The 23,696-nt window shown below is 42.5% G+C and overlaps 1 protein-coding gene and 1 long non-coding RNA gene across 2 annotated transcripts in view; both read right to left on the bottom strand.

The window, feature by feature from the left end:
- LOC139566267 (cholecystokinin receptor-like) overlaps positions 1 to 3,310 on the bottom strand; it is a 55,560-nt gene extending 52,250 nt beyond the window's left edge. The window contains exon 1 of the mRNA XM_071387327.1: positions 2,856 to 3,310. Coding sequence (XP_071243428.1) covers positions 2,856 to 3,027 — 172 coding nt within the window. The 5' untranslated portion in view covers positions 3,028 to 3,310. The remainder of the gene's footprint in view (positions 1 to 2,855) is intronic.
- Positions 3,311 to 10,120: 6,810 nt separating this feature from the next.
- Positions 10,121 to 15,834, bottom strand: LOC139566437 (uncharacterized). The gene is made up of 3 exons (XR_011673103.1): positions 15,699 to 15,834; positions 11,365 to 11,478; positions 10,121 to 11,053 (listed from the first exon to the last, which is right to left on the bottom strand). It is a non-coding gene; the product is annotated as an uncharacterized lncRNA (long non-coding RNA).
- Between the last annotated feature and the right edge of the window lie 7,862 nt (positions 15,835 to 23,696).

Genomic DNA, 23,696 nt, shown 5'->3' with positions numbered 1-23,696 from the left:
TGTGTGTGTGTGTGTGTGTGTGTGTGTGTGTGTGTGTGTGTGTGTGTGTGTGCTTGTCTGCGTGCATGTGTGTGCATGCGTGCATACGCTTGTATGTAAGGGGGGCTTGTGTCGTATCTATGGGTGCAGTTCTATACCCTTTCCCCATAATTTTGGTCCATAACTCTCCTAGTTTCAGGAAAGGTATCTCCACAGGTTTTCATTTTTTACTATATTTGATTAGTTACCCAACTTTGTCTGGTGATAGTTAAGTTGAAAATATATTAACTTTAATAGTGATGCTCTGTGGAAAATGTAATTTCAGCATATTGGGCCATAAAAGTGATGCACCAGTGGAGTGTGAAATATATAGAATTATTTAGAGGACTTTGATTAAATTTCCTCCTCTACTATAGTAAAAACCTATGAGAGAACAGCGAATAGCCTGAAACCCCAAGGTCTGTTTCAGTCTGATAATAGACCCCTAGTCTACTAGGTATGCACCAGACACAGCCAGCCGTGAGGTGTAGCGGCAAAAACGTATTTGTTCTTATTGTCACTCAAAGAGAGTCGAGCATATAACAATTGCTTGTTTTTTATTCTTGTAGATCATAATAAGCATGAATATGAATTAAAGATAACTCATTTAAATTAAATATTACCAAAGATAAAATTGAAGGATACCATATTTAATTGAATAATATAATTTGAATGTGTTGAGATCGATGTGGTTGGGGTATCAATAGAAATCACTCCAGCCAGGTGATCGAAAACAGTTTGAGATTCTCCAAAGTAGCCACCCTTTGCCTTGATGACAGCTTTGCACACTCTTGGCATTCTCTCAACCAAATTCATGAGGTAGCCATCTGAAATGCATTTAAAATAAACAGGTGTGCCTTGTTAATTTGTAGAATTTCTTTCCTGAATGCGTTTGAGCCAGTTGTGACAGGCAGGAGTGGTATACAGAAGATAGCCCTACTTGTATACAGAAGATAGTCCTATTTGGTAAAATACCAAGTCCATATTATGGTAAGAATAGCTCAAATAAGCAAAAAAAAACGACAGTCCATCGTTACTTTAAGACATGAAGGTCAGTCAATGCGGAAAATAAAAAAAAACTTCAAGTGCGGTTGCAAAAACCATCAAGCACTATGATGAAACTGTCTCTCATGAGGACCTCCACAGGAAAGAAAGACCCAGAGTTACCTCCGCTGAAGAGGATGAGTTCATTAGAGTTATCAGCCTCAGATATTCAGAGGAGAGTCCGTGAATCAGGCCTTCATGGTCGAGTTACTGCAAAGAAACAACTACTACAGGACACCAATAAGAAGAAGAGACTTGCTTGGGCCAAGAAACACGACCAATAGGCATTAGACCAGCGAAAATCTGATGAGTCCAAATTTGAGATTTTTGGTTCCGACCGCCGTGTCTTTGTGAGACGCAGAGTAGGTGAACGGATGATCTCTGCATGTGTGATTCCCACCTTGAAGCATGGAGGAGGAGGTGTGATGGTGTAGTGGTGCTTTGTTGGGGACACTGTCAGTGATTTATTTAGAATTCAAGGCACACTTAACTAGCATGGCTACCACAGCATTCTGCAGCGATACGCCATCCCATCTGGTTTGCGCTTAGAGGGACTATAATTTGATTTTCAACAGGACAATTACCCAACACACCTCCAGGCTGTGTAAGGGCTCTTTGACCAAGAGTGATGGAGTGCTACATCAGATGACCTGGCCCCCACAATCACCCGACCTCAACCCTACTGGGATGGTTTGGGATGAATTGGACGGCAGAGTGAAGGAAAAGCAGCCACCAAGAGCTCAGAATATGTGGGAACTCCTTCAAGACTGTTGGAAAAGCATTCCAGGGGAAGCTGGTTGAGAGAATGCCAAGAGTGTGCAAAGCTGTCATCAAGGCAAAGGGTGGCTACTTTGAATATTCTCAAAAATATAAATATATTTTTATATAACACTTTTGGTTACTACATGATTTCATATGTGTTATTTAATAGTTTTGATGTATTCACTATCATTCTACATTGTAGAAAATAGTAAAAAAAAAAGAAAAACCCTTGTGTAGGTGTGTCCAAACTTTTTGGCTGGTACTGTATGTTAACTTTTTTTGTGCCTTGATAAAGAACCTTATGTGCACACTGAATGAGTGGTCACCAATTTTATTTTCAACACTTTCCCTGGATGCCACTAGTCTTGTTCAACTAAATAGTTCATCTGTTTTATCCGAAGTGTCCCCACTTGCATCACCGAATAATTAGCTTTTGTGTGGCATTGACTGGTAAGACGCTTCAGGAAGGTGTCTCCTGTGCCAGCAAGGCAGAGTTTCCGCCAGGTATGGGCCGAATTGTGGAGGAGGTAGTACTCTCTAAGCAATCAGCATGACGTCCTTTACATTTGCAATGTCATTTTGCTCCAAAATTTGATTTATTTATAGTTTTTTAAGAGGCAATTACTCAAAAATGACAAACTAAAATGAATTTTAACACACAAATCTTCAGGGGTGATTTTGCAACAAAAAAATTCTGGCCACTTATTTCCCTTCAAAATGTGTTTGCCTAAGGATAGTCAGCATGCACATATCTAAATCTTACCAAACGTTACTTTTTTTCTGTCAGAAAATATACATTTCCCTTAAGGTGGGCGTTTTCCCCCAAGTTACCCTATTGTTCAATGTGTTGTGAACAACCTGCTGGTGTGACAAACAATGCCAAATACAGACAATGATTTTCTTCGCAACCCATCATATAATTTAATGGAGGAATTAATCTCATGTAATTAATTTAATGATAGGAAATTATTTAAGAAGCTCAAAACAATAGAGATAGTTCTAGAGAATCTTTAGGAATCTTCCAGTAATACCTTTTTGTCGTGTGGATGGGGTTTTTGTGATGACAGACGCATTGTTACAGGAGGTATTGGTAACTTCCTTGCTCATATTTCCAGACGCATTCACGGATGATGTGCTCTGCAGGCGTGGCAGACAGTCCAGGAATGTTGACAAAGAAGTGTCATTCGAAGTTTGTAAAGCCATGTTTTTTTCTCTGTTCTTCAAACTATAGAAATGAATCAAATAAATAACTTTTCATCCTTGTCAGTTGTATCTCTATGAAAAAATTATAAAGTTGCAAAGTGCATCACAAAAACGCCCATGGTAGCAAATCTGGTCCACAGGATTATTTCCAATGTACTCTCCTGTCGTTTTGACATAGACATGTTCTGAAGGCGAGCTGTCATATATGTCAATCCACTGACAGTCTGCAGAAAGATGCAGATCCGTGAGAAGAGTCACCGAGAGCACACTGGCATCACTGTTGTGTGGAAACCTGACAGATTTTCTGGTATATAGAGAGAGGGCGTGTGTTTTTATACTGAGGGATATCTTTCTCTCTCCGCTCTCTCTCTCCTCTCTCCCTATGTGTGTCACTATATAAACACGTGTTGGAGAGGGGTGTTTGGGATGAGGGGCCATGCAGTTACTTAACTGCAGCACAGTAGCATATACTATAGCTTGATACTGCCTCCCAGTGGAAGTGACAACACTTTAGCCCAGTGGTCACCAACCTTTTCTGAGTCAAGATCACTTTCTGAGTCCAAAAGCTAGCCGAGATCTACCATTCAGATTTTTTTAAAGCATATTGCCTATGCTTAAATTGCCCTGCCAAATTATCTTTCAAAAGTGTGATCATATACCAACAATGAGGGAGGGAGGGAGGGAGGGAGGGAGGGAGGGAGGGAGGGAGGGACAGTGGTGAGGCTGCCTCCAATTCACCGTCCCTCTGCTCTCCCTCCCTCCGCAGAGAAAAGGTGAAACTGAAGTTGCACTGCGTTAATTCTGCCTCATGCACCAATTGTTCCTCCTATAAACAGAGACAGGGAAATATTCCTTGATATTAAAAAAGACACGAGCCACAAATAATCAAAGCACTTTTCTATACTCATTCATTGCAGCTGCAGTGCTGGTTGTAGCGTGAGGGAGAACGCTCATTTTATGGCTTATAAAAGTGTTGAACAAAGTGTTGACAGTGTTGAATAACAACTTAAACATTAACTTATATAAACAAGTGCTCTTTGCTGTATTCATTGATTATCTCTCTAGTCATGGTTTTAAAAGTTTTGAAATCTTACAGTTTCGAGGCTTCTTTCTAAGCTGTGCAGACACGGTGATCGAGCTTTCTGATTGGGCAGTGATCTTGGCCTATAGGTGCACTTGATTTGCTCTCTGGGCCTGCTGGGTATGCAGAGTTCTACCTTCAGACACATGAAATGATTCAACATGGGAACACATTGCTTTCCTGGCGCTAGGGCTGCTGAATGGAGTGCACCTACAGCCAAAAGTGCTAAATGAAGGAAAAAAGAAAAGCAAGGCTTTATCATTGTTGTTTTTTACATTCGTTTTTGGCGATCGACTACAAATGCATTGGAGATTGTTGACAGACTACAGTGTGAAAGCATACAATCCACAATCCCCGAGAAGAAAGGCAATGACTCAAACATACTTTCATCCTATTATCTTCTCCTTGACATCAAGAGGATTCCGAATTTCCTGCTGCATGTATCCAAAGAAGAAAGCCTAACGTGTCAGTGGATGTATGCCAAATGGCATCCTTATTCCCTATTGACTGGCGGCTGCTGATGCAACACACTTCTGCGTTGTCTCCCTACCGCTCCACTGTTTATTGCTACTTAACTACCTGCCAAACTTGATCACTTTTTACTCTTAATAACTATTTGATAAAACTCTGTATTTAACAAGTCCACCAAGGTCTTAGTTTTGTCCTCCTCATTTTTCATTCAACTTTTTCACCCCTGACGCTTTATCTGGACATAGATCTGTGGGATCTCCTCTGGCCGCAAAAAAAAGCTAAGTAACATAATGCCTTCTCATTGCAGTCGCTGTACTCTTAATGTACAGGAGAACTATTGCTGTGTGGCGAGGATAGCCGAGTTGCAAGCTTGGTTTAAGACAAAATCGTTAGGCAAGGGCAATTTAAGTCTAGGAAAGGATGGTAAAGTGTCTGTGTCACAAGTAAATACAGGTATTGGTGTTAAAACTCCTCCACAGTCCCCACAGATGAACACGTTTCTCATGGCTTCTGGAAAGAAATGCTGTAGGCATGCTTAACTGGTGATGTTCATTCAGCCAATTAAAACGTTGAACCGGTTTTCCCCTCTAAGCAATGAGTTGGAGTCAAAGTCTGATCTTCTCGGTTCTCTCCTCCACCCGTTATGGGTCTGAGCAACAGCCTACCATTAGCTTGGACAAATTAAAAACACAAGTCATTGGCGACTACATTACCTGTCACATTATTTAAAAATAATCATCCAGTGATCATACATTGTTTACCATGGGGCGGGGCTACCGACGTAAAGGTTAATCTAAAGATGTTACTGGCTGAGGCTAAAACTGGCGTGTGTAGATGGTATATGGATATTGTTATCCACGTCCAACAATGCTAGGATGAAACAGTCAGAGGTCACCAAGTGGAACTGAGGATTGATGGACTCCATTCAAGCTGGAGGAGTGCTCTCATCTTATCTATCAACATAGACAGGGCTCTAACTCCTCAAGCTCCACAATGAGATAGAGTGCAGGCCAGGCAGCAGGTTGTTAGCCAGCCTGCCAACATAGTGGAGTCTGCCGCTATCACAGTCAGTGTAGTCAACTAAGCTTTCCCCATTGAGACCGTTATTGTTCCTCGATCTAGGTCGGGCAAAACTCCATTGAGACCGTTTTTGTTTCTCGATCTAGGTCGGGCAAAACTTAACAAGGCGGTGTTCGCCTTAGCAATCTCACTGGAAAAAAAGACCTCCATTCCTGTCATTATTGAAAGAGATTTTGATAATATCTCACATCTCAAAAGAGGACCACTTAATGTTAGATCCCTCACTTCCAAGGAAGTCATAGTCAATTAGCTAATCACTGATCATAGCCTGATGAATTTGCTGTGTTAAATGAAGCCTCTTTTCCTGGTTTACTAGTGACCATATCTCCCTCGCATCCCGCAAAGGTGGAGGTGTTGCTAACATTTATGACAGCAAATTTCAATGTATGAAAAAATTACTGCGTTTTTTACTTTTGAGCATCTAGTCATAACATCTATACAGCCTGCTCAATCACTTTTTATAGCTACTGTTTACAGACCTCCTGGGCCATATACAGCCTCCTGGGCCGTATACAGCGTTCCTTATTGAGTTCCCTGAATTCCTATTGGAACTCGTAGTCATGGCAGATAATATCCAAATTTTTGGTGACTTCAATATTCACACGGAAAAGTCCATAGACCCACTCCAAAAGGCTTTTGGAGTCATTATCGACTGTGTTTTGTCCAACCTGTCTCCGGACCTACTTATTGCCACAATTATACCCTGGATTTCAGACAACCCAAAGTTTCCTAGATGCCCTTCCAGACTCCCTCCACCTACCCAAGGACATTGGAGTACAAAAATATGTTAACCACCTAACCGAGGATCTAAACTTAACCTTGCATAATACCCTGGATGCAGTCGAACCGCTAAAAACAAAAAACCTTTGTCTCAAGAAATTAGCTCCCTGGTATACAGAAAATACCAGAACCCTGAAGCAAGCTTCCAGAAAATTGGAACAAAAATGGCATTCCACCATACTGGAAGTCTTCCGACTAGTTTGGAAAGATAGTTCCGTACAATATCGAAGAGCCCTTACTGCTGCTGAATCAGCCTACTTTTCCAACCTGATTGAAGAGAATTGGGGTGGCAGGGTATTCTAGAGGTTAGAGCGTTGGACTAGTAACCGAAAGGTTTCATGTTCAAATCCCCGAGCTGACAAGGTACAAATCTGTCGGTCTGCCCCTGAACAGGCAGTTAACCCACTAGGCCATCATTGAAAATAAGAATTAGTTCTTAACAGACTTGCCTAGTTAAACAAAATTTTACAATTTAAAACAATCAAAAATGTTGTTTATATACTGTTGCAAAGTTAACAAAAAAATTGACATTCTCCAAGTGAGGATGGGTTTCACTATAGCAGTTATGAATTCATGAACTACTTCGACAAAAAGATAATGATCATTAGAAATAAAATTATGAACTCCTCTTTGAATATTTGTATTTCTCCAAAACTCAGTTGTCCTGAGTCTGCACAGAACTGCCAGGACCTAGGATCAATAGAGACAGTCACGTTTTTTAACCCTTTACCTCTAAACCTTCCAACTGCCTACTAGACCCTATTCCAACAAAACTACTGAAAGAGCTATTTCCTGTGCTCACTAAAATTGGCAGTAATAAAGCCTCTCCTGAAATGTAAAATCGGCCTATATCGAATCTCCCATTCCTCTCAATAAAAAAAAGCTGTTGTGTAGCAACTCACTGTCTTCCTGAAGACAAATAATGTATATGAAACACTCCAGTCAGGTGCTAAAAGGTGCTAAATTACCTTTTAATGGCGTCAGACCAAGTCTCTGCATCTGTCCTTGTGCTCTTAGACCTTAGTGCCACTTTTGACACCATTTGTGGATAGTTTGTTCTCTGACAAATTAAAGGTAAGTTTATGTTCCTCAAAGTTCCGTTTTAGGACCACTTTTGTTTTCACTATATATTTTACCTCTTGGTGATGTCATTCGGAAACACAATGTCAACTTTTACCGCTATGTGGATAACAAACATATGTACATTTAGATGAAACATGGTGATGCCCCAAAATTACCTACCCTGGAAGCCTGCGTTTCAGACATAAGGATGTGGATGGAGGCACATTATTTACTTTTAAATTCCGACAAAACAGAGATGCTAGTTCTAGGTCACAAGAAACAATCTGACAATTAATCTTGATGGTTGTACAGTCGTCGCAAATAACACAGGGAAGGACCTTGGCATTTCTCTGGACCTTGATCTCTCTTTAGACGAACATAGATAATCAAGAATATTTCTTGGGCAGCTTTTTTCCATTTTTTAACAATGCAAAAATCTAAAATGTTTTGTCCAGAAATTATGCAGAAAAACGAATCCATGCTTTTTCAATTCTAGATTATTCTACCGCAATGCTCTACTCTCTGTCTACCCGGATAAAGCAATAAATACACTAAATTTGGCTGCTAGAATATTGACTAGAACCCCAAAAAGCAATCATATTACTCCAGTGCTAGCCTCTCTACACTGGCTTCCAGTTGAGGCAAGGGCTGACTTGCTCCAACTTTGTTCTCTGATTTGGTCCTGCCGTACATACTGTACCTACACATACGCTACGGTCAGAAGACGTAGGCCTCCCTATTGTCCCTAGACCTTGTAGGCAAACAGCTGAAGGCATGGCTTTCTCCTATTTATCTCTAATTTTTATGGAATGGTCTGCCTATCCATGTGGGAGACGCAGACTCAGTCTCGACTTTTAAGTCCTTCCTGAAGACTCATCTCTTCAGTGGGTCCTATGATTGAGTGTAGCCTGGCCCAGGGGTGGGAAGGTGAACAGCAAGGCACTGGAGTGACGAAGCACCCTTGCTGTCTCGGACAGGGCCACAGTGTCCCCGACCCCCCCTGTCTCAGCCTCCAGTATCTATGCTGCAATAGTCTGTGTCGGGAGGCTACGAACCCTGACCTGTTCACAGGACATACTACCTTGCCCTGGTCCTGCTGTTTTCGACCATCTCTTTCTCTCCCTCTCTCTCTCTACTGCACCTGCTGTCTCGACCTCTGAACGCTCGGCTATGAAAAGCCAACTGACATTTACTCCTGAGGTGCTGACCTATTGCACCCTCTACAACCACTGTGATTATTGTTTGACCCTGCTGGTCATCTATGAACGTTTGAACATCTTGAAGAACAATCGGACCTTAATGGCCATGTACTCTTATAATCTCCACCCAGCAGAGACAGAAGAGGACTGGCCACCCCTTAAAGCCTTGTTCCTCTCTATGTTCCTGCATTTCTAGGGAGTTTTTCCTAGCCACTATGCTTCTACATCTGCATTGCTTGATGTTTGGGGTTTTAGGCTGTGTTTCTGTATAAGCACTTTGTGACATCTGCTGATCTAAAAAAGGCTTTATAAATAGATTTGATTGATTTATGGATAATTATTGCACTACTTGTGACCAGGGCCTATAGGGCTCCTATAGTGCACTAGAATAGAGAATAGGGTGCCATTTGGAATGTACAGACTCCGCTGCCTGTCCTATTGTGTACTACTTTGTGTTGAGTCAGTGACCAATCAGAGAGGGCGCTAAGCATCCTGGGTAATGATGGGAGTGACAGTGATGAAAGGAGAAAGCCATTTAATTGGATCATTTTTAGAACCAATCTGAGTGGGAGTCTGACAGAGATGGCTTGTAAATCACAGCAGTGTGTGTGCACAGACATGCATCTGTGTGTGTGTGCGCCTGCGTGTGTGTGATGCATGAGCACAGGAGAGTGCACCCTTATGCTGAGAATTTACCTGCATCATTAGGTCTTTCATCCATCTATTATTTGGATGAAGGGATATGTCATCTTCTTTGATCTTTTCTATCTGAGTACGTATTCTCTGCTGCAGGCAAAAGCAGCCTGATGTCTGAGCAAAAGTTAATGAATCCCTCTGATATAATTGAATAATCATAATTTTATGAATATATAGATACCTATTAAACGTTAGAAAATGAGCACAGAATTAAAGGGGAAATCTGCGATTCAAACAACAACAAAGCGATCACCCTGGTCAAATTCACAAATTGATTTACCAATCCCAGATTTCCCCTTCAATAGATAGAGTTTCAGAGTTTGTGTATTAGGCTATATGCTTATTCTCTTTCTTCCCTAGTTGGTTTCTTCCCTAGTAGGTTCTGTCTTACCTAGTAGGTTCAAATTTGGACAAATACTAAAAGTGAAAAGGGAGTAGATTTAACTCACACATCGGTCTTGCTCTTCGCTGGCGTGTAATTGGCACTTTATTCTCCCCCACAAAGAAATTGGAGGGGAGACTATGGCTATGTCTCCGTCTGTTCGTACGTTAGTAATTCCAAACTTTGAACAAGCATATCTCCTGTCCCATTTGAGCTTGAATTGTTGTCACTAGTTGGCGAAAGGGGAGGCGCTGCATCATTCGTAGGGGAGGACATCTTTACTGTTGCCTTGTTATTAATTAAAGGGATTGAACGGGATCTTAAGCACTTACAAATTCATAATATATACGAATTGCAGGATTTTATTAAAAAACATTTCCCGGGATGTAACATATCATACGAAATGGTTGGCGTTGTACACAGTTGTGTACAATTTCCGTGAACCCGTTTTTGCTCGTGAGCACTACTTTCAAAACTACTGGCTGAAATTATACAAAAGCTCTGCTGCATCACTTTAACAATATGATTTTACCTGGCAATGTATCTAGATAAACTTCTTTAAAACGAATCAAAGCACATGAGTAAAGCAGGCACATAAAAGCAGGGAGCCCCTGGTAATTTTCATACACTTGACCTTAGACCTGAATGAGGGAACTGATTTCCTGTTGACAGTATTAATATGGAAATTCAGCTCCATGTAGAACAAAGATGTTTATCAAAGTCAATAGACTGCAAGAGGGTAACTAGTGTTAAGGTACAGTGTATCCTATTCCCAGACCTTTGGTTGTGTAGATCCACGTATATTCCTCAACCCCCCCCAAAAATGGAAAAGATAAGCCCCAAATTAACCTAGGTAGTTAGATGTTGCTTATCTTTCCAATTCATTGGTGATTGAGGCCTATAGCTGGATCTACACAATTGATGGGTTTGTTGACATATCTCAAAAATGGTCTACCAGTTTCCTTTTGTGGTCTGGAAAAATGAAACTTTCATCTAAAAGTGAAATGTCTAATGAATGCTTCATCTACAGTTCAACTATACCGGTGGAAGCGACACAATATTAGCCTTATTGTATTATTGTATAGTATTTCTCAGATCAGCATCACACACAGTCATCATAATCTTCTTCACAGGAGTCTTCTGGGGAGTCTGCCCCTGCAGCTGCAGCCATAGTGGTTATCTCCATGTTAGACGAGCCAGCCTGTGGGGATTCTTCATTGGAACACTGCATTATACTGCCCTCTGGTGGTGGGATCCACACAGGACTGTATTTTCCTGCAGGTCACAGGGGTGACATTCAGTAACATAAGGGGCCCAAGTGGACCACTAGACCCTACACGCTATACACTTGTGGAGATCTGAGAGGATTTGACAGGTGCAATCAATATGGAAAGGGTAGGTGGAAGTTTTTTCATTTTGCTTATAGCGATCAAATAATCCCAAAAGGTTTAGGTATCCATTTGGGATTGGTCCAAAGTCTCCCAACAATGATTTCATAACAAAACATAAAAGGAAATGTAAAACATGGATATTGTCCTCTGTTAGTTTAGATTATTTTAGCTGGTGTAGGAAGATTGGTACCATACCTTTATCTTTCATAACCCAACGTCCACACAACCCCATGACAACCAAAGTGAGAGACACGAACAAGACGATGCGCATGATGTTCACGATGACACTGAGCTTGTCTTTAGAAAAGGCTAAAAATACAAAAAAAGTGTTAGGTAATCTGTTGGAGGTCTACATTGTTATGCATTTCTAAAATAATTACAATATAAACAGAAATGTCAATGTGATGATAATAGGTTAAAACATCTCCCCAGCAGTGTGTGAGTGAGATTGAAAAAGTACAGAATTTTTTGGTTGAATAACTGTACGTAAAGGTGATTTGTTCATACTGAAATGTCATGACTCTCCTGTGAGGATCTGAAGGATCAAGTTACAGTGGGTCAGCTCTACAGCACCCTCTCTCTCCCGCAGAGGGGGAGAGGGACGAAGTTGGCCAGTTTTATGATGGTCACAAATACCTTGCAGGAACTGTCTCTCATTTACCATGCAGGCTTGAGGGGAAATAACCCTTTCGTTAAAAGGAGATTCCTCCTATCAAAACTACAACATCCCAAAATGGATAATGACACAGTATTCCTAACACAGATAATGTGGGAAATGGTTGGTGGGGCACTAAACTATAATCATGTCAAATCAGTTGGTGTTTTGTGATATCATTAAGGACTGTATAACCAAATAACGGTAACTCTACAAATGTATACGTCCCAGTTATCAGATTTACATTTAAATGTTGTAAAACTTATATGATTTAATATGAACCAATTTGTTAGAAGATGAAATGTGGTTTTAGCCTTCCAAATGAGATAATTGTTTTTCATGTAAAGTTTTACCCAGTCAGGATGGAACACCCTTTTTGCCAGAGTGCTTATAAAGGACACCTAAACAATTAACATATTAGACCAAGCAGCCGGACGGACGTCACGAATGGTTAGACTATATCAGACCAGCGTGACAGACAGCATGAGCTGAACGTTACGAAATGGTTTAAAACTAAAGACCAGTATATGTGCAGCGCGAGCTGAATACGTTACGAAATGGTTTAAAGACTACAATACCAGAAAATGGTAAGACTCTGAAACTCTCCAGAAGAAGAAGACTACACAGGAACATTCTGCAGCTGTTTATGCGCTGTTAGCCCAGGACACTCGACCGAAGACATTTACATTACATTTACATTACATTTAAGTCATTTAGCAGACGCTCTTATCCAGAGCGACTTACAAATTGGTGCATTCACCTTATGATATCCAGTGGAACAACCACTTTACAATAGTGCATCTAACTCTTTTAAGGGGGGGGGGGGTTAGAAGGATTACTTTATCCTATCCTAGGTATTCCTTAAAGAGGTGGGGTTTCAGGTGTCTCCGGAAGGTGGTGATTGACTCCGCTGACCTGGCGTCGTGAGGGAGTTTGTTCCACCATTGGGGTGCCAGAGCAGCGAACAGTTTTGACTGGGCTGAGCGGGAACTGTACTTCCTCAGAGGTAGGGAGGCGAGCAGGCCAGAGGTGGATGAACGCAGTGCCCTTGTTTGGGTGTAGGGCCTGATCAGAGCCTGAAGGTACGGAGGTGCCGTTCCCCGTAAAAGACGAGAGACAAAGAACAATTTCCTCTCACCACTATAGGTATCTCTAGGGTATCTATTCTAAACAAACAGAGCGAAGGACAAGGCCAGCAGAACACAGTGTGGTACACCTCTGGAAGATCCGTTCTAACAGACACAACCAGACTTTCTGTCAACTGACTCCCCAGGAAATGGACAGGGCGTTTTCAACAGAGTAAGAAGACACAAGCGTAAATATGTACATGGCATTTCTAAATTCAAATGAGTGGTTGTTAGAGTGCTAAATATCCACATTTACGATGAGCACATTATTCAGCTGTATGTACGATAGTTGAATTCTTTTGTCTCCCCTTCTCCCTCTCTTTCTTTCCCCACCCCCTCACCCTAACAACCACTCATTCGGATTTAGAAATGCAATGTAAATATTTACGCTTATATGTCTTTGTCTTCTTACTCTGTTGAAATCGCCCCGTCCATTTCCTGGGGAGTCAGTCGGAAGAAAGTCTCTAGTTGTGTCTGTTATAACGCATCTTCCAGAGGTGTACCACTGTGTTCAGTGGGCCTTGTCCTTCGGTCTGTTTGTTTAGAATAGATACCCTCAAATGACTGCCTTGCCTGGTTCACCAATTACTTTTCAGATAGAGTTCAGAGTGTCAAATCGGAGGGCCTGTTCGCCGGACCTCTGGCAGTCTCTATGGGGGTGCCACAGGGTTCATTTCTCGGGCTGACTCTTTTCACTGGATATATATCAATGATGTCGCTCTTGCTGCTGGTGATTCTCTGATCCACATCTATGCAGACGACACCATTCGGTATACATCTGGCCCTTCTTTGGACACTGTGCTAACAAACCTCCAAACGAGCATCAACGCCGCACAACACTCCTTCTGTGTTCTCCAACTGCTTTTAAATGCTAGTAAAACTAAGTGCATGCTCTTCAACCGACTGCTGCCCACACCCTCCCGCCCGACTAGCATCACTACTCTGGACGGTTCTGACCTAGAATATGTGGACAACTACAAATACCTAGGTGTCTGCTTAGATTGTAAACTCTCCTTCCAGACTCACATAAAGCACCTCCAATCCAAAATTAAATCTAGAATCGGCTTCCTATTTCGCAACAAAGCCTTCTTCACACATGCTGCCGAACATACCCTCGTAAAACTGACTATCCTACCCGATCCTTGACTTCGGCGATGTCATTTAGAAAATAGCCCCCAACACTCTACTCAGCAAACTGGATGTAGTCTATCATAGTGCCATCCGTTTTATCACCAAAGCCCCACATACTACCCACCACTGCGACCTGTATGCCCTCGTTGGCTGGCCCTCACTACATATCCGTCGCCAAACCCACTGGCTCCAGGTCATCTAAAAGTCTTTACTAGGTAAAGCCCCGCCTTATCTCAGCTCACTGGTCACCATAGCAACACCCACTAGTAGCACGCGCTCCAGCAGATATATTGCACTGGTCATCCCCAAAGCCAACAATTTCCTTCCAGCTCTCTGCTGCCAATGACTGGAACGAATTGCAAAAATCACTGAAGCTGGAGTCTTTTATCCCCATCTCTAACTTTAAGCATCAGCTGTCAGAGCAGCTTACCCATCACCGTACCTGTACACAGTCAATCTGTAAATAGCACACCCAACTACCTCATCCCCAAATTTTTACTTACCCTCTTGCTCTTTTGCACCCCAGTATCTCTATTTGCACATCATCATCTGCACATCTATCACTCCAGTATTAATGCTAAAGTGTAATTATTTTTGGCTCTATGGCCTATTTATTGCCTTACCTCCATACTCTTCTACACTTGCACACACTGTACATAGATATTTTTATTTTATTTTATGTTATTGACTGTACGTTTGTTTATGTGTAACTCTGTGTTGTTTTTGTCGCACTGCTTTGCTTAAACTTGGCCAGGTCGCAGTTGTAAATGAGAACTTGTTCTCAACTGGCCTACCTGTTTGGGGTTTTAGGCTGGGTTTCTGTACAGCACTTTGAGATATCAGCTGATGTAAGAAGGGCTATATAAATAAATTTGATTTGATTTTGATTTGAAATAAAAAATAAATAAATTGTGTAACAAGCCGTCGTAATGGTTTAGCCCACTAGGGACTTTCATTGCATAATGTTAATTTTCAATTATATCCTGTGTGTGTGTTTATGTATTTCTGTGTGATTATTTCATTAGAAAATAAATAATTATGTCAATTTGTGTGAGCTGATTCATCATGGAGACTAGGGTTCGTGCAGATTTATAGGATATGACGACATTCAGAATGAGACTGAATTGGGAGCAAATGATTGATGGATGACGGCTATGATATCGAGATATTCTGATATTTTGAGTTAATTCGGGAAATGGTAACTCGTTAAATAAACTGCTCCCATGGTGCCATAGAATACTACCTAATGAATTGTTATATTATTCATTCAATTGTGTAATAATTACAAATAGTTAATTATTTGAGAAATAGCGTTTGATTCACATTAATGGTAGTCACTACAGAAATTAGTGAGTGGGAATGTCATACCTCCCCTGCTTATTCTTATTCTCTTCACCATGCTCTACCACAAATTTCCTCTATCCTGCTAAACAGAACCTATTCATCATTGACCAACTGAACACTCACTCATGGATCAAACATCAATGATATTATAGCAAAGCAGTTTTGGTGAGGTGACTGAGATTGAAACAGTACATTATTCTTTAATGTATAGCTGTAGGCAAAGGTGATTTGGTCATACAGAAAGTATAGTGAGTGAGAGGGTCATACTGTACCTTCCCCTGGCTTATTCTCATTCTCTTCACCACGCTCTACCACAAGGTTCCTCTCGCCTGCTAAACAGAACATATTCATTACCCACTGGGCACAAACTGAAAATGCATTGGATTTGAAAAAAGTATTCAAAGTGAAATGTTTTTTTCAGCATGAAATTTCAATCACAGAATTATGTCATCATAGTAACCAATTTTCAACATAGGAAAACCTTGTATAAAATCTGTTGAATTTGTACCTTTGAAACAACGTCAGATTTTCAACGTTATATCCAGGCTGTGCAGCACCTATCTATCTACAGCTAATCATGTGGTCTCTAATCCAGGGTTTTAAACCAAGCCCAGCTTCGATACTTTACTTTAACTAAGCAAGTCAGTTTGAGAACAAATTCTTATTTACAATGACGGCCTACCGACGAACAATGGGTTAACTGTCTCGTTCATGGGAAGAACGACAGATTTTTATCTTGTCAGCTCGGGATTCGATCCAGCAACCTTTACCGGCCCAACTCTCTAACCACAAGGCTACCTGTCAGCACCGAAATGACTACTACCAATGTGCTATTGTGAGAATGATTGTTAAGAGATCTCTTAATAACTAAATAGATTCACTGTTGCTATCTAAGTCATTCCAAAGCTTAGGTTTAAGAGAGCAAATTAAATGTAACCATACTTTATAAAGTCATGTATCATCAACAGGGCTAGGGCAATATAGCATTTGAAAAGTAATCAACAGCTTTGTTTCAAGTCAACCCAGGGTTAAAGTAAAAATAAAAAATACATACAGTGGGGAGAACAAGTATTTGATACACTGCCGATTTTGAAGGTTTTCCTACTTACAAAGCATGTAGAGGTCTGTAATTTTTATCATAGGTACACTTCAACTGTGAGAGACGGAATCTAAAACAAAAATCCAAAAAATCACATTGTATGATTTTTAAGTAATTAATTTGCATTTTATTGCATGACATAAGTATTTGATCACCTACCAACCAGTAAGAATTCCGGCTCTCACAGACCTGTTAGTTTTTCTTTAAGAAGCCCTCCTGTTCTCCACTCATTACCTGTATTAACTGCACCTGTTTGAACTTGTTACCTGTATAAAAGACACCTGTACACACACTCAATCAAACAGACTCCAATCTCTCCACAATGGCCAAGACCAGAGAGCTGTGTAAGGACATCAGGGATAAAATTGTAGACCTGCACAAGGCTGGGATGGGCTACAGGACAATAGGCAAGCAGCTTGGTGAGAAGGCAACAACTGTTGGCGCAATTATTAGAAAATGGAAGAAGTTGAAGATGACGGTCAACCACCCTCGGTCTGGGGCTCCATGCAAGATCTCACCTCGTGGGGCATCAATGATCATGAGAAAGGTGAGGGATCAGCAAATAACTACACGGCAGGACCTGGTCAATGACCTGAAGAGAGCTGGGACCACAGTCTCAAAGAAAACCATTAGTAACACACTACACCGTCATGGATTGAAATCCTGCAGCGCATGCAAGGTCCCCCTGCTCAAGCCAGCGCATTTCCAGGCCCGTCTGAAGTTTGCCAATGACCATCTGGATGATCCAGAGGAGGAATGGGAGAAGGTCATGTGGTCTGATGAGACAAAAATAGAGCTTTTTGGTCTAAACTCCACTCGCCGTGTTTGGAGGAAGAAGAAGGTTGAGTACAACCCCAAGAACACCCTCCCAACCGTGAAGCATGGAGGTGGAAACATCATTCTTTGGGGATGCTTTTCTGCAAAGGGGACAGGACGACTGCACCATATTGAGGGGAGGATGGATGGGGCCATGTATCGCGAGATCTTGGCCAAAAACCTCCTTCCCTCAGTAAGAGCATTGAAGATGGGTCGTGGCTGGATCTTCCAGCATGACAACGACCCGAAACACACAGCCAGGGCAACTAAGGAGTGGCTCCGTAAGAAGCATCTCAAGGTCCTGGAGTGGCCTAGCCAGTCTCCAGACCTGAACCCAATAGAAAATCTTTGGAGGGAGCTGAAAGTCCGTATTGCCCAGCGACAGCCCCGAAACCTGAAGGATCTGGAGAAGGTCTGTATGGAGGAGTGGGCCAAAATCCCTGCTGCAGTGTGTGCAAACCTGGTCAATAACTACAGGAAACGTATGATCTTTGTAATTGCAAACAAAGGTTTCTGAACCAAATATTAAGTTCTGCTTTTCTGATGTATCAAATACTTATGTCATGCAATAAAATGCAAATTAATTACTTAAAAATCATACAATGTGATTTTCTGGATTTTTGTTTTAGATTCCGTCTCTCACAGTTGAAGTGTACCTATGATAAAAATTACAGACCTCTACATGCTTTGTAAGTTGGAAAATCTGCAAAATCGGCAGTGTATCAAATACTTGTTCTCCCCACTGTATAGGCCTAGGGTTTCAAGCTTTGGTTGATTTCAAATGTTAACTTCAAGTTGATAATTAATATGTTGGATTCACGTCTCCATCTCATCCAAAAATCGAAGTAAACAAATAGTACTAAATACATTTAAATCAAAAATTAAATGCACTTTAAATAAAATGGATGACCAATGCACTCCTCATATAATTAATAAAAATACCTTTATTTGTATGGAAACAAAGATAAAAACCTCAGATGCGTTTCAGTACTACTATAAAATAGATGGCTCTCCACTTCCAACTGTACGTTTGTTTATCCCATGTGTAACTCTGTGTTGTGGTTTCTGTCGCTCTGCTTTGCTTTATCTTGGCCAGGTCACAGTTGTAAATGAGAACTTGTTCTCAACTGGCCTACCTGGCTAAATACATTCCTACCTCTTTGCCCAGTCATATTTAAGGTTAGAACATATCTATTTAACTTTTTATGTGTATAGTATTGCTCACTGGACTCCCGAGTTGTGCAACAGTCTAAGGCACTGCATCTCAGTACAAGAGGTGTCACTACAGTCCCTGGTTCAATTCCAGGCTGTATCACATCTGGCCGTGATTGGGAGTCCCATAGGGCGGCACCGTCTGGGTTTGGTCGGGGTAGGCCGTCATTGTCAATAAGAATTTGTTCATAACTCACTTGCGTAGTTAAATAAAGGTAGAAAAATACTGGGTGTTGTCCAGTGAATTCTGTAACCACTCCCTCTTCAAAGCAGGGTTGATTGGAAAATGCTGTTCAAAAGAAGACATTCTATTATTATATCTTTGTACTCCCTGACGAAGGCCATGCAGCCAAACAGTTTTTACTCTTTGTTTCCATTGAACATGCCATTCAAATAAAGGCATGTTAATGAATTATATGAAGTGCCTTGGCCCTCCTTTCGTATGATCAATTTACCCATTTTACCAAAGAGCTCCTTCTGTCTAACCTAGCCAGTTAGAGGTTACCTAGCCAGCTACACTTTCAAACAAAGTCAACAACGCAGCCACTGCTAGCTAGCCTATTTCACCAGCCAGCAGTACTATATCATTTTAGTCAATAAGATTTTTTTGCAACGTAAGCTTAACTTTCTGAACATTCGAGACGTGTAGTCCACTTGTCATTCCAATCTCCTTTGCATTAGCGTAGCCTCTTCTGTAGCCTGTCAACTATGTGTCTGTCTATCCCTGTTCTCTCCTCTCTGCACAGACCATACAAACGCTTCACACCGCGTGGCCGCTGCTACTCTAACCTGGTGGTCCCAGCGCGCACGACCCACGTGGAGTTCCAGGTCTCAGGCAGCCTCTGGAACTGCCGATCTGCGGCCAACAAGGCAGAGTTCATCTCAGCCTATGCTTCCCTCCAGTCTCTCGACTTCTTGGCACTGACGGAAACATGGATTACCACTGATAACACTGCTACTCCTACTGCTCTCTCCTCGTCTGCCCACGTGTTCTCGCACACCCCGAGAGCTTCTGGTCAGCGGGGTGGTGGCACTGGGATCCTCATCTCTCCCAAGTGGACATTCTCTCTTTCTCCCCTGACCCATCTGTCTATCGCCTCCTTTGAATTCCATGCTGTCACAGTTACCAGCCCTTTCAAGCTTAACATCCTTATCATTTATCGCCCTCCAGGTTCCCTTGGAGAGTTCATCAATGAGCTTGACGCCCTGATAAGTTCCTTTCCTGAGGATGGCTCACCTCTCACAGTTCTGGGTGACTTTAACCTCCCCACGTCTACCTTTGACTCATTCCTCTCTGCCTCCTTCTTTCCACTCCTCTCCTCTTTTGACCTCACCCTCTCACCTTCCCCCCCTACTCACAAGGCAGGCAATACGCTTGACCTCATCTTCACTAGATGCTGTTCTTCCACTAATCTCATTGCAACTCCCCTCCAAGTCTCCGACCACTACCTTGTATCCTTTTCCCTCTCGCTCTCATCCAACACTTCCCACACTGCCCCTACTCGGATGGTATCGCGCCGTCCCAACCTTCGCTCTCTCTCCCCCGCTACTCTCTCCTCTTCCATCCTATCATCTCTTCCCTCTGCTCAAACCTACTCCAACCTATCTCCTGATTCTGCCTCCTCAACCCTCCTCTCCTCCCTTTCTGCATCCTTTGACTCTCTATGTCCCCTATCCTCCAGGCCGGCTCGGTCCTCCCCTCCTGCTCCGTGGCTCGACGACTCATTGCGAGCTCACAGAACAGGGCTCCGGGCAGCCGAGCGGAAATGGAGGAAAACTCGCCTCCCTGCGGACCTGGCATCCTTTCACTCCCTCCTCTCTACATTCTCCTCTTCTGTCTCTGCTGCTAAAGCCAATTTCTACCACTCTAAATTCCAAGCATCTGCCTCTAACCCTAGGAAGCTCTTTGCCACCTTCTCCTCCCTCCTGAATCCTCCTCCCCCTCCTCCCCCTCCTCCCTCTCTGCTGATGACTTCGTCAACCATTTTGAAAAGAAGGTCGACGACATCCGATCCTCGTTTGCTAAGTCAAACGACACTGCTGGTTCTGCTCACACTGCCCTACCCTGTGCTTTGACCTCTTTCTCCCCTCTCTCTCCAGATGAAATCTCGCGTCTTGTGACGGCCGGCCGCCCAACAACCTGCCCGCTTGACCCTATCCCCTCCTCTCTTCTCCAGACCATTTCCGGAGACCTTCTCCCTTACCTCACCTCGCTCATCAACTCATCCTTGACCGCTGGCTACGTCCCTTCCGTCTTCAAGAGAGCGAGAGTTGCACCCCTTCTGAAAAAACCTACACTCGATCCCTCCGATGTCAACAACTACAGACCAGTATCCCTTCTTTCTTTTCTCTCCAAAACTCTTGAACGTGCCGTCCTTGGCCAGCTCTCCTGCTATCTCTCTCAGAATGACCTTCTTGATCCAAATCAGTCAGGTTTCAAGACTAGTCATTCAACTGAGACTGCTCTTCTCTGTGTCACGGAGGCGCTCCGCACTGCTAAAGCTAACTCTCTCTCCTCTGCTCTCATCCTTCTAGACCTATCGGCTGCCTTTGATACTGTGAACCATCAGATCCTCCTCTCCACCCTCTCCGAGCTGGGCATCTCCGGCGCGGCCCACGCTTGGATTGCGTCCTACCTGACAGGTCGCTCCTACCAGGTGGCGTGGCGAGAATCTGTCTCCGCACCACGTGCTCTCACCACTGGTGTCCCCCAGGGCTCTGTTCTAGGCCCTCTCCTATTCTCGCTATACACCAAGTCACTTGGCTCTGTCATATCCTCACATGGTCTCTCCTATCATTGCTATGCAGACGACACACAATTAATCTTCTCCTTTCCCCCCTCTGATAACCAGGTGGTGAATCGCATCTCTGCATGTCTGGCAGACATATCAGTGTGGATGACGGATCACCACCTCAAGCTGAACCTCGGCAAGACGGAGCTGCTCTTCCTCCCGGGGAAGGACTGCCCGTTCCATGATCTCGCCATCACGGTTGACAACTCCATTGTGTCCTCCTCCCAGAGTGCTAAGAACCTTGGCGTGATCCTGGACAACACCCTGTCGTTCTCAACTAACATCAAGGCGGTGACCCGTTCCTGTAGGTTCATGCTCTACAACATTCGCAGAGTACGACCCTGCCTCACGCAGGAAGCGGCGCAGGTCCTAATCCAGGCACTTGTCATCTCCCGTCTGGATTACTGCAACTCGCTGTTGGCTGGGCTCCCTGCCTGTGCCATTAAACCCCTACAACTCATCCAGAACGCCGCAGCCCGTCTGGTGTTCAACTTTCCCAAGTTCTCTCACGTCACCCCGCTCCTCCGCTCTCTCCACTGGCTTCCAGTTGAAGCTCGCATCCGCTACAAGACCATGGTGCTTGCCTACGGAGCTGTGAGGGGAACGGCACCTCCGTACCTTCAGGCTCTGATCAGGCCCTACACCCAAACAAGGGCACTGCGTTCATCCACCTCTGGCCTGCTCGCCTCCCTACCTCTGAGGAAGTACAGTTCCCGCTCAGCCCAGTCAAAACTGTTCGCTGCTCTGGCACCCCAATGGTGGAACAAACTCCCTCACGACGCCAGGTCAGCGGAGTCAATCACCACCTTCCGGAGACACCTGAAACCCCACCTCTTTAAGGAATACCTAGGATAGGATAAAGTAATCCTTCTAACCCCCCCCCCCCCTTAAAAGAGTTAGATGCACTATTGTAAAGTGGTTGTTCCACTGGATATCATAAGGTGAATGCACCAATTTGTAAGTCGCTCTGGATAAGAGCGTCTGCTAAATGACTTAAATGTAAATGTAAATGTAAATGTCTACTAAAACCTACTATTGTGTACCGTTAGCAGCGCTTCACATCCTTATTTTTTCTACAAGTTTGATTTGATTTAGTCCTATTCTTTAACTTAGATTTTTGGTTAAGATGGAGACATGAATCCAACATATGATTTTTTTTTTTATAGACAACTGGAATTAAAGCCAGACTAAGTCAGCGGTAGAAAAGATACATCTCCTTCGAATGTTGACATTTGGTTGCGTTGACAACCAAACAATTCAGCATCACTATTGCAATACAATAAATAGCCTATTAACTTGTCGAGAAGTTAAGAAATTGTTGTATTGACGTCTCCATCTAAACAAAAAATAAAAGTTAAAGAATAGGATTATTAAGCGAGTGGCTCAGATACAATGTATAATAATTTATTCTACTTTTATAGTGCTAGTCATAATATACAAAAATGTCAAAGGGCTGTACAGCAACAGCAACAACAACAAATAACAAGCAAATTAAAAACAACATCATTAATAATCATGAGTAATCACAGTCCAGAGACAGAAGGTTGAGAAAGTTAATGGATTCAGTAAGGTCAGTAGAGACAGGATACAACTATCCAAGCATTAGACACATCACCTTTAAAATGTTACGATTTAGTTGCGTTGTCAACCAAACAATTCAATATTACTTTTGTAAAACAGTAAATAGCCTAGAGTTAAAGCTATCTTACAAACTCATTTATCAGTATTTATTCAACCTTAAAATGAGCAACACATCCACGGCCACATTTTGAGGTCAATGTGACTATACATTTCTTATATAAATCACAGAAAGCGTGCATCTTAAAGATAACATGCAAAGGTGGCTGGTCTGTGGAGAGCTTGTTATAATAACATGTGCAGAATCTCAAACACCATTGATCACTTGCACTAACCAAAAACCCCCCAATATTTTTTGAATTTGGTTGTGCTTTTAGATGGTTAAAAGCATGATAACACCTTGGGAATTCAACACACTTCCAGCTATCTTTTTGAGCGGGTTAATAAAAGTTTGAAATCTCGTTGATCAGCATCTCAACCAAATATTACCCACATTTCCACTTTGAAACGACGTGGTGTGCCCAGTGACCAACTCAACACTCACGGATCAAATATCAATGGTGTCTAAGTAAAGCTGGGGTTGTGTCCGACAAAATAAGTTAACATCATAACCTTTGACTGATGCAATATGTATTACAAACTGGGAACAGTGATTAATGAACTGCTTACCTGAGACGGTAACATTGATGGAATGACTTACACCTCTGTCAAATGCACACCTGTATAGACCGGAATCTGGATTGGATATGTTGACAAAAACTAGAAATGAAATC

Source organism: Salvelinus alpinus, chromosome 38 (genome assembly GCF_045679555.1).
Source record: "Salvelinus alpinus chromosome 38, SLU_Salpinus.1, whole genome shotgun sequence".
NCBI classification, from domain to species: Eukaryota; Metazoa; Chordata; class Actinopteri; order Salmoniformes; family Salmonidae; genus Salvelinus; species Salvelinus alpinus.
This window is presented reverse-complemented; position numbering and strand designations above follow the sequence as displayed.